The 16,425-nt window shown below is 41.7% G+C and overlaps 1 protein-coding gene across 1 annotated transcript in view; it reads right to left on the bottom strand.

The window, feature by feature from the left end:
- Positions 1–490: 490 nt before the first annotated feature.
- The window catches only part of zeb1b (zinc finger E-box binding homeobox 1b), a 137,099-nt gene continuing 121,164 nt past the window's right edge, over positions 491–16,425 (bottom strand). Inside the window, exons 6-8 of the mRNA XM_055150729.1 lie at positions 14,051–15,594; positions 11,410–11,581; positions 491–5,613 (exon numbers count right to left, since the gene is read on the bottom strand). Of these exons, the coding sequence (XP_055006704.1) occupies positions 4,931–5,613; positions 11,410–11,581; positions 14,051–15,594 (2,399 nt within the window). The 3' untranslated portion in view covers positions 491–4,930. The remainder of the gene's footprint in view (positions 5,614–11,409; positions 11,582–14,050; positions 15,595–16,425) is intronic.

Raw genomic sequence — 16,425 nt, 5'->3', positions numbered from 1 at the left:
AAAGTAACGGAGGGAAAATTGTACAAACAAGTAGAAGGTGCAGGATTTGACATCATTTGTCGCTTTTTTCTTCCGAACACTTTAATATTACTTCAAAATGAAAGGAAACTATTTCTAGTTCCATGTTTCATACATGGTCTGTTCAAAACATATGGAACTTTAGGACCAAAAATGGTACAGAAAAAAGGTCAACAGTTTCATAAACTAGAGTACATATGTATCTGTTCAATACATTTTTATATCAGATGCATTAACTTGAATTTTTGGCCTTGCTGTTTACTTCTGCTTGACCGGGCCCATACATATTTTAGTATGTTTTTGTTAATTTACCCGTTTACCTTCATTAAATGATCACTTTATTTTACCTTTTTACATCTTGGTTTTTGTTACTTCCCTGACCCTCACCAAGCTGAGTCGTAACATCATAGAGACAAGAACATTACCTGTGAAATACGTAATAAAGTGATAAAAATGATTCAGACAACGGCCATAGCTTGTAGATGTATTTTATTGTGAGATGGGGAGTCATAAAAATTAACAAAACAAAACATAACCACTATAAAAAAAGAATACGGTTGTTAAAGGGGAGGGGCTTATAAAAGGGGCGTGGTTTCAACACTGACATCAAAGTAAAAACAAATTGGCACAAATAAAAACGAGGAACAATACTTGGAGGAGATTATTTTGGCTTGGCAATGGGACAGTCTGCGGTTAGGGTCCTCCTTCGGGACCCGCACACTCATGCGAGCACGTACAGTTAGCCGTTAGCCGGACAGTTCAGTAGCTTCATGTGGGAGCGGGGTGCACAATGGTCGGGTCGGCTGCAAACGGAATCGTCGTCATACTAAAATATATTATTCATACAAACTACAATACAGCGTGTAATAAATAACCAAAGAAATGTAAAAAAAAAACAAAAAATAAAGACACATAAATAGAAAAACTAAAAACAGACCCATCTCGAGGGGAGGGCTAATACTGTCGTCAAGGAAACGGACACAAACACAAGGTAATACTGAATGGTTTTCGAATGAGCTCCAGGAATCCAAATGACACAACCTGGATATAGGTGCACGGAGGCGCTGTGAGGAACACCGCCGAAACAGAAATGTCTACGGAAAATGTAAAACTTGAATTCAAAATATTAATGATTTGAGTAGATCTGAGTAAAATATTTAATGGGTTAATTACATCAAGACACTAAAAAAATTTAAATAAAAAATTCATACTGAGACTGTATATAAATTAAACTGACAGAGCTAACCTAGTAACAGGAAGTGAGCATGGGGGTGTGTTGACGGCTCCATCGACTTTCCATTTCACTTTCTATTGAAAAGATGTCAACACTTTTTCTGTAACTGCTGCTGTCGGGCTCCTCATTTTTGTCGTAAAATGTTCGTATTAACCCGCTCTACATGATCTTTTTTTGTGTGTGCGACTCATGTTGTAAAGAGATTAGATAAGTAGCTTTATTCCTGGTTTTAAGTATGTTTTTTTTTTAAGCCAGTATTTCTTTTTTCATACGAACAAAACTAGATTAAATAAGATTAATTTTGACATTAGTTAGTACATTTTTACATTACAAATGAACTTTTAGACAGTTCAGTTAATGCTTGAACCACGGTTAGCGCTCACGCCTCACAGCAAGAAGGTCTCTGATTTGATTCTTGAACCATATTGGTCCATTTTCTTTAAAGTTAGAATAAGTTTACCCTATAGACCCAAAACACTCTAGGTTAAAGTGACCAGATTTTCAAAAAAAAAAAAAAAAAAAAGGTTTGTGGTGGTTGGTAATGATAAAATTGTGAAACGAGTGCGTAAATAAGGAAAATTGTTATGCACTCGACACTAATGTGAGTCAAAATAGTCATATTTTCTTTGTGTTTTATTCATTTTTAAGCAGCTTTTCTGTATTTTACCTAAACAAATGACAATGTATGTCTCTCTTTACTGTTCGCAGGGATCAGATTGGTCAAAAATAGAGACACCTGGGGTATTTCTTGTATAAAACTGGGACAAATCGGTGGTTTTGTATAAATCTGCTGGTGTCTCTGCGGGTAAAAAGAGACACCTGGTCACCTTACTGTAGGCTAATCCTCCAGCCAACTCACTACTCCTGACTTTAAATCTCGCTGCGCCAAGAAAAAGTACTACTCAAATCAAGATAACAATGATGAACTCAAGTTATTTTAGCATGCAGACATTCCTATTTGCGGTGTGATACACTTTTCAAAATAAAACAGGGATAATAATCTTCGTCGCTCGCTACGGGGACTGAAACTAAATCGTGTAAATCTACGCGGTGAGCTAATTCTCCGGGGTGGTGCGGTGAGCCCAAGTCAACAGTATAGCGGCATTTACGTACTGGGTTACATTATATCTGGGACCCGGCGATACCTGATCAGTGCTGCTACGCTAACGGCAGCTTCAATGGCACTTTCGAAATGCATTTTGTCTTTTCTTTTTTTTTTTTTTTTTTTTTTTTGCATAAGGCTCGGCTCGGCTCGGTGGGGGGTTTCGGGTTTGGGGTTAGCGGGTACACACCTCCACATCTCTGCTCTCCTCACTGGAAACACTGATTGTAACTGAAAGACTTAGTGGTGTGCTTGTATGAGGTACTTGTCCATAGGCTGTTTTAGTACAAAGTGATGCTAACATGCTACATCTTTTTCCGTAGGTTGCTAACATGCTAGCGCTCAGACAGTGGTACGTCTCATTAGCAAAAATAGCTTTTACATTAGTGGTTTTTCTCAAAAGGTGCAGTACAAAGGCTTTAGTTCATTGTTCAAACATGGCTTTGGAAGATAAAAGTGGTTTCTCCATAGACAGTGGCTGCATAGTGGACCAGAAAACAGGAGAAAACACGCTAGCGTAGCAGGTTCGCTTCAGGATTCGCCAACCTGTGTTTAGCTAGCTGGAAGTACATAGCACATCATGTTGAATCTATGAGGGATTAAGATTTCTAATATATTTTTTAAGTAAAAAAGTTGATTTGCATTCACATAATCGGTATTGTAGTTTGGGAACTACAAGTATCCAGAGGTGGGTAGTACTCTTTCAAGAAATTGTACTCCTACTCCTACAAAAGTCATATATTTGCCACTTCCTGTGTACTCTTACTTGAGTAAAAGTTGTGTTTCCTTTCCCCACTGTGAGTAAGTTTAAAGTGACAAAAGCTTTAAGTGACAATAATCTGAAATGATTTGAACATTTTTTGTGTTTCTTGCTGCTCCTTCACATATTATTTAGTTTGTCTCATTTTTGTGGTTAAACTTTATGTCTGGACACTCTTACATTACTCTCACTAGTCAGTACTTCTTTAAATTCAAAGTTTTAGTAATTTCTTGAACCACTACTGCGTACTTCTACTGATTAACAGTAGTTTAAAGAGGGGGTATTGCACTTTTGTGGGGTATTTACTGATAACACATATATGATAACACTTATTTCACTTCACTAACACTTATGACAAAATTTCTAAACTTTTCCATGACTTTTTCATGACCTAAAGTGAATTTTCTATGACTTTACAGCATCTCCCTGTGTAGAATTGATCAGACTTTCAGTGTAAATCTGAAATGTTAACTCTTTCCACTCACTTTATGGTTTGGGATTATAGTTTTTGAACATTCAAAATCCTGTCAGTGCATTTATTGTTGTCTCTTTTAAACAAAAGGCGTTCGGAAATAATCGTAAGAGCCTCATGAGAACTTAACAGAACGCCTGAGTTGCGTGAAAGAGATACTAAAATTCCATTACTTTTCCAGGTCTGGAAAATGACTGAATCCAGGATTTCCATGACTGGTGGAACCCTGTTATTTATTTCATTTATTTTAAATTTATTCCTTTATTATTAAATTTATGTTTTAATACATTTGTTTTGAAAATGCTATATTCCCTCAACATACAAACAACATATTAATATGTTTTATAAGTTTCACTTTCGTTTTTGAGTCTCTCCCTTTGCTCTCTGGGCTGAGCCACTCCCCCTTCAGATCACTAAGATACTCAAACATGCATGGATGACATCTTAAACCTTTTCAGGCATATTTTTTATGTTTTTAATGTTTTTAGAGGGAATGTTTTAAGCACGGCAGAAAGCTAATAAATCTGTTCTTTCGGAAAACACCCCATCTTTAAGTACTCGTACTTGAGTACAATTTTTGGCTTGTCTACCCACCTCTGCAAGTATGTAAACATATGCTCTTGAGTCGTGCATGGTTACTACCCGTTATTAGGTAACAGAATGCAAATGGAATATTAAAACAAACACTATTATTTGAAATTATGATTGATATTTCATGTTTTGTTTATGGCTTAACCCTTTGTTTATCAAAATCCTTGAATAATACTGACTCCTGAACAGTCTTTACCATGACCCACTTTTTCAGATCACCCCGTGGTCCACTATTTGTACACTGTCTATGGACTTACAAGCTCCTTCATTTAGCAGTGCTCCTGTCTGCTCCACCAGGCAGGTGCGCTCCTGTCAGTGCCTCATACAATCACACAGGAGTGGCAGCAGTCCGGGCCTCTCAGTCCCATCCAACAGTGCGCTCGGTTCTGTAATACTGACGGTACGACGCGTCCGGGGGTCAACCGGGGGTCAACCAAGCCACGTAGTGCACAGGATTCTTCCAACTTAATAAAATACTTGCGTCTCTTTTGTTCATTGGCAATAAAAAGGTTAAGAAATATCTCCCAACTGTACAGCTTCTTAAAGGTTAAAATATGAGTGATAAAATTAGTAACACTGATAAAACCAAAGGACCCAAGGTGTTTTAGTAATAAAATCTAAAACGTGTCGCCTCTAGCTTCCAAAGTCTGTATAATGCATTTCCTTCATTTGTTAAAACTCTTTTTTTTTTCTCTTACAAAAACGAATTTGATCAGGCACACCCGGATTTCAACACAGTAGTGACCAGGAAGTTCAGTCTCCTCCTCCCTCTCCTCGGTCCACGTCCACTTCTGTCTTTGTCTCCTCTGATGCCTCCTCAGATGTCTCCTCAGATGCCTCCACAGATGCCTCCTCAGACGCCTCCTCAGATGCCTCCTTAGACGCCTCCTCAGATGCCTCCACAGATGCCTCCACAGACACCTCCTCAGATGCCTCCTTAGTGGTCTCCTCTGTCTCCATGGTGACCTCCTGCCTAGTGTCCTCCTTTTCTCCCGTCTCCCCCGTCTCACATGCCGCGTCCCCCTGCCTCGTGTCTTCCTCCTCCTCCGTCCCCCCCTCCTCTTCCTCCTCCTCCACCTGGACCACCCGGATGTCCTCAATGCCGGCGGCTCCGTCCTCGTCCTCTTCGTCCTCCTCGCTGTCCCTGCTCGCCCTCTCGTCCGAGTCCGTGTGGAGGGGTGGGAGGAGCTGTGCGTGCGCGGGGGTGATGAGGCTGTGGAGCTCTGCGGTGGCGCCCCCTGGCTGCGTGGGCTCCCTCTTGCAGTAGGAGTAGCGGTGGTTCATGTGCTGCGAGTACGAGCCTGAGTGTGAGAAGCGTTTGCCGCACTTGTCGCACTGGTAGGGCTTCTCTCCGGAGTGCAGGCGCATGTGCTCGATCAGGTGGTGCTTGTGTTTGAAGGCCTTGGAGCAGATGCCGCACTCGTGAGGTCGCTTCCCTGTCACACACAAACACAGCACCGTTAGGACCATCGCTTTGGGAAAATCAAAATGAAATATGAACATAGACTGTATGCAGTGTTGGGGAGTAACAGATTACATGTGTTAGAGTTACATAATCAGAGTACAAATTATGAGTAACTGTATTCAGTTACAGTTACTGTTTCAGTGAGTGGTAATTGGATTACAGTTACTTTGTTGAAATTAATGGATTACATGGTGGTATTTTCCTGTTTTCACATTTTGGGCGAAACCAGGACTAAAACAAGGACTAAACCAGGTCTAAACCAGGACTAAACCAGGACTAAACCAGGTCTAAACCAGGTCTAAACCAGGTCTAAACCAGGTCTAAACCAGGTTTAAACCAGGACTAATCAATATGACACTAACAGTAAGGTGGACATACTCATATAAATTTCTAATTTCTCATATAAAAATAATTTCTCTATCAATAATATTTTTTATTTGGTTAAGGAAAGACTGGACTTTTTTATTTTCTTTTAGCAGACAAAACTTCTTATGTTAAGATCCTCGTCTTTGCTACTTTACAGTAAAACAAAAGTCTGTTCATGGAGACTTGGGCTCAACAGACAATTTGAAGAAAACAAACATTTATTTTCAGGGTGTGGTTGTTACATTCATGTAGTTTTAAAAATCATGACTATATCAAGTAATCCAAAGTATTCAGATTATGTTACTCACTTTAAGTAATTTAATGGATTACGTTACAAACTACATTTTGAGGTATGTAATCTGTAATCTGTAGTGAAATACATTTTAAAAGTAACCTTCCCAACACTGACTGTACGGTAGAACAAAGTAGACTAAAAAGAAGCTCACAGAGACTAGTAAATACAGGAGCGAATTTGGAGCGGAGATTCATATTTGTAATAGGAAATGATAAAAGTGAAATAAAAACACCAGAATCATGTCGAGTGGGTTAATACAAACATTTTAAGACCAAAATGATGAACCTGGTATTAGCAGTTACGGAGAGAGGGACAATGATTTACAATAGAAAATAAATTGAAGCCAGAGTTGCTGGAGACAGAAGCGTGGCTATTAGGGACGGGCATTCGATGAAATTTTCTTAATCGATCATCGGAAGAATTAACAATCGATTATCGATTAATCATTAACTTTAACATTTTATATTAAAATGATCATCATTATTATTACTATCTGCACTAATCTGCATAAATAAATTCAACTTTACGACATATAAACCGTAACGACTCTAGAGCCACATCAGCTGTTTGACATTATCACGTGTTTAATTCAGTTTTGCACAATCTCACAGAAACCAAACCACATCGCTAATTTGAATAAACTAAGCGAAGATAAAACTACAGCTCTTGTGTCACTGATGTGGTTCAGCTTCTGTCGGATTAAAAGACATGACTCAGGTGAATACAGGTTAGTGTGACCAGATTTGCATTTGTCAAAACCAGGACACCGTTCGGGGGGAGGGAGGTGGGGACTCATCATCGACATTGAGCGACTCTCACCTGGTAAATCTTTTTCCCACTGGACACAGAAACATATGTGCTGCTTTATACACTGTGCACATGGACTCACACTTGTCCCGATCGGAACAAAAAGCATGGAATTTCTTGTACAAATCATCGTTAAATACACATTTGTGCTTCGGTACGTTGCAGACTCACCGACTGTTTGTGTCTCGCTCCTTCTGATGCAGAGACACATGTACACACCTGTTTGGTCACGACACACACAGCAACCTACATTCGGTTTGTCAATTAAAATTAACGTAATCGATGAAATTCTTAATGATCAATTATCGATTAATCGATTAATCATGCCCATCCCTAGCGCCCATACTCACTTCCTATTGGGAACGTTGCAGTTAGCAGGTTAGCTCTGTCCATTTATAGATCAGTAACGTAATGTTGGCATTTTTGTGTCCAGAAACCACAACTTTTCTAGTTATCAATATATAAAGGTTTAAACTGTTTAAATTGATTTGTTTTAAATCACTTTAGTTGTACCAATATGCATTTAGATGAATTTGAAAGAATATTATGGGTTTAAAGTATCAAAATGTCATTCGGCGACACGGGTCACACATAGAATCAGTGATAACATTTGTTTGCAAAAATTATAAATATTGACAAAATCATAAGCTTTTCTTTGTGGCATAATTTTAAAAGCCTTGACATGAACAAATAAAAATGTTTCACAATTAACATAAAATACCTACTTTTAATGTCTTAAATAAAGTTGTCGCCAAAAGCCTTTTTTATCAGTGAACGTTTTTTTCTAGGGGCAAACGAAATTATAAAATATATAAACAAATTATAAAATATACACTTAAATATACCAAAAGACCTACACATTTTGTATGTTTTCATATTTTCATTTTTTGAGCATTTGAAATATACAATTTATGAATATGAAAGTGTATTTCCTCTTGGCCCCTCCCCCCTGTCACAGCCAATCACAGCCTGCTACATTTGTCTCCCAACCAATCACCTCACTCTGATTTCGATATGTAAATAGTTTAACAGTTATGAACATGGAACATTGGTATATTTTTCTAAATTATTTTATTACAGAGCTACAGTTTTGCTGCTTGTTTAGAGGAAAGAAACTCGTTTATGCAACATATTTGACATTTTCACTGTTTTGATGATTAAAATGGGAATTTTTTTATATTAACATTGCACAGGAAGTGGTTTAACAAAGACTTTTAGGATCACAGCCATGATTTAACCTTTATTTTTGATTGAACCGTATCAAATTGATTTGAAATATATCGTGTTGAATGGAAAGTGCACTGTATCGAGATATGTATTGTATCGTGGCTTATGTATCGAAGTATGTATCGTATCAGCAACTTCTTAATGATACCTAGCCCTACAGACTAGTTTGTGAAAAACGCAAGGGAAATGAAGGGAAATATGTATTTTAAGTTTGTTTTAGCCTTGTTCCGCTGTTGTGACGCTTCGACCGATCAGCTTGGAAAATTTGAACGTCCCAGAGGTTCTGCTTTCAGTGAGAGCCGCTCCTGATTGATAATGTGCAGTAGGATTGTCAAAACTATCAAAAACCTTTCCTGAATGTGTTTAGAATGATGTTGAGCTGTATCAGAAGTGTAAGAGCACATAGACTAGTATACACCCATGGACCTCTACGGACCTACTGCACCACTGAGGATTACACACATATAACGTACCATGGGAATAGAAAAGAAAGTACTACCATTTATTGTTGAAAATTACATTCTATTGTCCAAATAAAGAGTGTTATTTATCATCATTGTGGTATCTGAATTGGTATTGAGTATTGAGTCTATTCCTTAGTAACCAACTTGAGTTTGAACTGTTATTATCGTGACAACACTGATGTGAACAAGTCAGTTCAGAGTGCTCCACATCTCATTCTGGCGTGAGTCAGGTTAAGGGGGAACACTCTTCCATCATAGTCTCCCTTCATCACATCACTGGCATCTCTACCTGCCAGAGTCCGAGTGTTAAAGTTTATGTATTCACTAAACGACTCATCATCAGAGCTCTGCGTGGGTCTCTGCTGGTGGAACTGCTCACGCTCAAACCACTAAACATGATTTGTATCTAAAACATGTGAGAGCACTGCCTGTACTTTTGTAACATGATGAAATAACAAACCACAAATATTCCCCTTAAACCTGGGCGGGACGTGTGGGAGGGAGTTACACCTAAGATGAGCTCATTTGGACCAGCGCTGTGCCGAGCAGAGCCAGGTATGAGAGCTCTGACCGGGGCTTGGCTGACCGCTCGGGCCCCTGGAGCTCCAAATCACTAGCAGAGGCCGTCATTGCAGCAGGCTGGCTCACACGTGGAGCTGATGGAGGAGAGGTGGGGTTGAGTAAGACCTCCACAAAATCCCCCTCTCTCGGGCCAGAGTGAGTCAGCTTTCCCACGCCTACACGCAGGCTCTGCCCCAGTGACTACACAGGACATCAGCACATGTGGAGGGACTTTAAACCTGGAGTGTGAACTGTAACTGTTAAACATGGTGTGCACGGCTTTCAAAGGGAGGACACATTAGCACTGATGCCACAGCAATTAACAGTACCAGATTTTTCAGACTATAATTCGTAATACCAATAATGTTGAATTCTCTCATCTATTTTCAAACATAAGTCGCACTGGATTATAAGATGCATTAAGTAAAACAATCAGACGACACTTGAGACTGATCCTTAGTCCAGGCGTCCACGATCCATCGGCAGATCGTGGTGTAACTCGCCCGGTGTTGCCTCCCTGTCTTGGTGAATGTGGATTATCAGTGTGAATGTGCGTGGATCATTTAAGTTTGTTTTTTTAATTAACTAAGAGGACGATTCAAATATACATTGGGTAATAATGTGTTTAATGCAGCTTTACGCACATTTGTTTATGTTTTACAAAACTGAAACTTAAAACCACATGACTCATTTGCATAAACTATAAGCACTGACAAAACTGCTCCTTGTGCGCTGATGCGGTTCAGCTTCTGTCGGGCTCCGCGAGGCTCCTGAATACAGCAGCCGTAATGCTCCGACAATCCGTCAAGCGTTGTGGCTTCGTAGTTTACCAAAGTCGTACTACAACAGTCTGACAGATTTTTGAGCGCCATGTACCACATAAAATCAGTTCGAGGTCAGTAAACACAACCAGAATTAATACATTAGAGTGACCAAATGTCAGTTTTTCCCCAGACATGTCAATTTTTTGCGTCTTGTTCTGGGTGTCTGGGTTTTTTTTTTTCATAAAGTGATGCAAATGTCAGGGTTTTCATGATCTTTCATTGGGGCCATTAAACTGAGCGTCTCTCGTAGTTCTGTGACTCAGAAGGAGCAGCAGACACAAACAGTTGGTCAGTCTGCAACATGCCGAAGCACAAATGTGCATTTAACAATGACTTGGACAAGAAATTCCCCATTTTCCATCCTGGTTGAGACAAGTGGGAGGTCATGTGCGCAGTTTGCGAGGTGAGAGTAGCTCAATGTCAAGGCCTCACCCCCCACCCCCGGTAAGGTGTCCGGGTTTACACAAACGGAAATATGTTCACCCTATAATACATAAAATGCACCAGATTATAAGGAGCACTGTCGATTTTTAGGAAAATTAAAGGATTTTAAGTGCGCCTTATAGTCTGAAAAATATGGTACTCAAAATGACACCAATATACCATTTGTTCCACTGATTTAAAGAAGAGTATTTCACTTCTATGGAGTATTAACAGCTAACACATATTTAGATCACCACGTTACCTTTTATTGTGTTGAAATAAAAAAAAGATGAATGTTTTTGATGCTCCGAGCCTCCTCCACCTCCCTACGCTAAGTCACTCTCCCTTCACAGCGTTATCACAACACCATCTGCGTTCATTCCACTGCTGCACATCGCATCATTTTTGTGAAGTTGTAGTGCATTGTTTTGTATCCTGCTTTTGTATATTTATTAAAAATAATCATGTGGGAGCATAGGTGATGAATCTTCAACATCATAATCCATCGTCCATTCTATCGTTGCACTGATTATTCACTATGGAGATACCACAGTCACATAATCAGGCGGTAGGTTTTTATGCCAGATGCCCTTCCTGTCACAACTAACCACTCAAACTGTAAGTGGACAGGACAATATGACTGAAGTGCCAATACAAGCCCAGACAACACTTTTTACATTTAACTGTTGTCTTAAAGCAGTTCTGATATAGACTCTTTTAAGTACAGAGTTTCAGTACAGAGTAGTAGTTCTGTATCTGGGTTAGTCTGTATCACCCAACACAGAGAAAAGCCCGTGTACCTGTGTGCTCGTATTTGTGCCTCAGCAGGGAGCTACTCTTCTGGAAGATCTTGTCACAGAGGTCACAGGCGTACAGGCCGCTCTCGCTCTTCTTCATCTTCTTCCTTGACGGTCCACAGTCTGAGTCAGGCTCGTCTGCAGCAGAGAGGCCCTCCGAGTCTGCGCGCTCCTCCTGCAAAAGATCAGGACGGGGGGTCAACAGGGATGGGCTGTTTAAAATCATTTAAATCTTAATTTTTTCCCCTTCATTTTATTTCAAGCCACAGTATCTGCCCGTCCAGCTGCTACTACTACTATTACTTATTTCTTATTATTGCTACTTCTGCTATTACTACTGCTACTACTGTTGCTGCTACTGCTGCTGTTGCTGCTTTCTACTACTACTACTACTACTACTACTACTACTACTACTACTACTACTACTAGTAGTGTTACTGCTGCTGCTGCTACTACTGCTACTCCTAGTACTACTACTGTTACTGCTACTATAACTACTTCTACTACTAGTGTTACTGCTGCTGGTACTACTACTACTACTACTACTACTACTACTACTACTACTACTGTCACTGTTACTACTGTTACTGCTACTACTTCTGATACTGCTACATTACTACTGCTACTATTACTACTACTGCTGCTGTTGCTACTACTACTATTACTACTGCTACAGGTAGTACTAGTGCTGCTGTTGCTGCTACTACTACTACTTTTATTACTGCTACTATGTAGTATGCTGCTGCTACTACAACTAGAAGCAGTACTACAACTACTACTACTACTCCTACTACTACTACTGTTACTGCTACTACTGCTGCTGTTGTTGCTGCTTCCGCTGCTACTATTACTACTGCTACTATGCTAGTATGCTGCTGCTACTACAACTAGAAGCAGTACTACTACTACTACTACTGCTACTGCCTGAGATGATTTAGGGATTTTACTCAAATACAGGATTGTTATAATCCTTTTGAACTCATAAAACTTTTGTATCATATTTCTCTCATGTCATAAAATGTACAAATGATTTATTCGGTTATAATCAAAAATCTTATTCTGTATTTAAGTGATTTTTCAATGTTTTTTTCAGTGTGATGGAGCTGCCAATGAGGCGTATTTAAAGTGTCATATTTCTCTTCTGTCATAAAATGTATGAACTGATTGATTTGGTTCTGAACGATCTTTGAAATCTTGTCCCTTTTAAAACAATTGCTCTTGTGAGAATTCCCCGCTCCCCTCCTGAACACCCATTATAATATACGACACGCCAGACGGGACTCATTGCGGCACTATTTCCTCTAGTCTCTGGCGGACTAATCCTTCTTCCTCTCATCGATAAGTGCCTCGGCTCTATCTGCGGCTATCTGTGCAGGTAATATTAGAGAGAGCATAAATATGTCGAGCGGGCGTTTAACAGCGCGCCATAATGCTACCGCAATACATCAGCGCGGACAGAGGAGGCGCTCAAACGCATCGATCACTGCACCTTTTACCGGCCCGTACAATGAACTACTATTAGGCCTGATCATTTTTACAAAGAGGGAAATTGTGGCGGCCTTCTATGAGTTATCGATCGGGTTTGGGAGGATTTCAACTATTTGTCACGGCGCGGCGCTTGTGAACAATAAGAAAGTAATGATGTGAAACAGGTCGCGTGATGGATTAGGGTTCCAATGCGTTGGGACTCCACTCCTGGCACTCAAGATGGCCGTCGTGTTTGTTTAATGCTGCCGCTGATGATGGACTGTGGAAAGTGGAGAGATGGGAGCAGAGATGGTAAAATGGTGTGTATGCAGAGTACTTCAGTGTGAACTAGGGTGATGCAGTATTTCTCACTGGAGTAAAGGGGGAGCAGAACTAGTTTCATCTGCCTCCTCCTTTTGGCTTCATGATCATTTTATATTACTCTATATAATATTATGTTGCTAAGGTTCTGTTTTTGTAGCCGTATAAACTGTTTTACATCATCATATTTACATTTCTGTTTTAATGGAATGATAAATGGTCAAATTTCTATCGTGCTTTTCCACCTGTTTATCCATATTCAAGGAACCACTCACACATTCAGACGCACATTCACACACCAGTGCACACGGATATTGGAGGCGAAGTGGGTGAAGTGTCTTGCCTAAGGACACAAGGATAGCATTCATCTGTGGGAGTTGGAATCACACTGCTGTTGTGGGTCAGTGGATCTGACTGCTCTGCTGCTGATCAGTGGATGAACACTAAACTAACGGAGCTAGTTTAGTAAAATAAATACTGCAATATATTTATATTTTTACAACATTAAACATAGGATTTTTCACAAAAACTACTTGGGTTATTAATCCAAAGTATTCACCACAGTCAGTTCCATGTGACTGAAATGTGACTGAATCAGTGGAATAATCTTAATCATAATCATCATGATTAGTCGACTGCTAAAATAAATGTTAACTAACTTTTTAAATAATAATAATATATTTTTGAATAATCGTAGTATTAAGTTATTATTATTAAAAGTATTAAACAGACTGTAACTCACAGCATTAACAGTCAAACAGCACCATTATTAAATGAAAATGAGACAAATGAAAAATATGTTGTGATTAACGAAATACTAAAGTAAGTACTTGAGTAGTAATAGTAGTGTGAGTACCTTGATGCCGTTGAGCTGGATGGCGGCCTCGTGCGTCTCCGTCCCCGCGGGGCTGGTGGCTGCAGAGCTGTAGGAGTAGGCCAGCTGTGGGATGAGGATGGTCCTTTTGGAGCCCAGGGCCCTCAGACACTGCACACTGTTCTGCTCGGCCAGGGCCACCAGAGCGGGCAGCTGGGCGCTCACCAGGTGCACGGGTGCGGCGCTGCTTTGGCTGGCGTACACCCCGCACAGAGCCTCCTTCTTCAGGCAGCTCAGGTTCAGAGGCTCATCGGGCACGCTGCAGGAGGGGCTGGGGGTCTTGGCGGGCTCCTTCTCTGAGTTGGACTTGGGCAGGGACAGGTCCAGGGGGGCGTCCGGGCCCTGGGGCAGCTGTGAGGTGGTGGGGCAGCCGGCCGTGAGGTTGAGGGGGGAGGGAGGGGCAGGAGAGCTGTGGTTGGCCTCTGCCGGGGTGGCCTCGGTGGGACTGTCCTGATTGACTGAGGGACTCATCACGGCCGTATCCTTCCCCGGGACTAGAGACACCACGCTGTCCTCCTCCTCAGAGGGTGGGGTGGGTGCTCCTAACGCCCCCTGCTGCATCTTATCAAACCACTTCTTCACCACGGTCTCGGGCAGGCTGACTGAGTCAGAGATCTTGGCCAGCTCCTCCTCGGTGGGCTCTGCGTTCAGTGCGTAGTAAGCTTTGAGCAGAGAGAGCAGGTTCTTGGGCTGGCTGCACAGTGCTCCCTCGGACAGCAGGGCGGCGATGGTGGACTCGGACTTGTCCAGACCGTTGAATCTCTTGGCATGTTTGAGCGCGTGCAGAGCCTCCAGCCCGGGCGGACAGTGGTCACACAGCAGACAGCTCTTAGTCTTCTCTTCGTCCTTCACCTCCCTCAGGCCCCTCACTGTCAGGTCTTCTGGCAGCTTCTCACTGCTTGGGGACATGGGCTCTTTCTTCAGGTTCTGTGGGGCCACCTGAGCTTGACTGGGGTCCAGGCTGTAGTTGATGATGATTTTGGCGTTGCCGTCCTGTCCCACGATGGGCAGGCTGATGGCAGACAGGAGCTGCTGTGAGGGGGCAGAGGGGTGCAGGGTGGCGGTGGTGAAGCCAGGAGCCTGGCCTTTGCTCTCCAGCACCTGTCTGATCACGTTCCCGTCCACGGCCACCTTGAGCGCGTTCTGCAGGTCTGCGATGTTGATGCTGATGGGAGACACCAGGGTGGGCAGCACCACCGCCTGCACCGTGCCCTGGAGTGGAGCCGCTGCTCCTCCGTTCAGCACCCCTGCACAGGGTGTCATCACCGCCTTGTACTCGTAGTCGGCGGGCTCAGCTTTGATCTGGGTGATGGGCAGCTGCTCCTGGAGGGGCTTATGGTCTCTGGTCTGTGCCCGGAGCGAGGAGGGGGACGAGGGCAGGGGGGCCGGGGGTCCCTGGGCTTTGGGGCGGGGGCGGCCGTTCACTGACACCACGCTGATGCATTTCTTACTGCTGATGTGGGAGCTGTAGGAGCCCGAGTGAGAGAAGCGCTTCTTGCAGTGGGAGCATTCGTACGGCTTCTCACCTGCACAGAAACACACACATGTACACAGGGCCATTAGCAACGCAGGCTAACGAGCAGCTACAGCCGATAATGCACGCCAATGATGCTCGAGGCAGAAGAACGGCCCTCGGGAGAGGCCCCTGTCTAAGTGTGTCCCATCAGCAGAGGAAACACTATTACAGAGCACTAAGAACACACAGTGTGGACTCCACAACAGACACATCACGTTTAGTACAAGCAGCCAGGCCAAATATTACACCTCCAGTGTACTGTATATTTATATATATATATATTTATGGCCCTATATGAGCACAGTGCATTATGGAAGTATGTGTTACTATCACTTTGTAGTGTCTCATTAATACAACATTTAAAGGAGATTATTTGAGAATCCATATTCAATATGTTCTCCCAGGTCTACATTAGATTGTTTCTGGTTTGAGATTCATTCCATTACACTGACACACATTTTCAGTAATTAATATGAACAGTCCATATTTATTGACTTTTTGTTTTTGTTTTCCATTAAAATACATTCATAAAATTCCTATTCATCTGTCATTTCATCAGTCAGTCCACTACACAGACTGTATCCCAGGGAAGGTCTATACTTTACTCTCTCTCTTTTTCTTACTTTTTTATTAGATTTTGAATTGATTAAATTGGCTCTGCGTGTCTCCACTTCCTGTACTATTAAATCTCTACGAGGTTTTTGATGAGTCACACTAAAACTAAAAAATACTTGAAGAGGATGTAGTGGGCAGGGAGCTGTGAGAGAAATGTTAAACAGGAATGAGGAGAATACTTGACTGGAGGACACTGCCAATGTACAAAAATAAGTTCATACTTCTT

The sequence above is a fragment of the Boleophthalmus pectinirostris genome, unplaced genomic scaffold (assembly GCF_026225935.1).
Source record: "Boleophthalmus pectinirostris isolate CB_2022bp ecotype Guang Dong unplaced genomic scaffold, ASM2622593v1 HiC_scaffold_15, whole genome shotgun sequence".
NCBI lineage: Eukaryota > Metazoa > Chordata > Actinopteri > Gobiiformes > Gobiidae > Boleophthalmus > Boleophthalmus pectinirostris.
The sequence above is the reverse complement of the archived record's forward strand: the minus strand, read 5'-3'. Positions and strand labels throughout refer to the sequence as shown.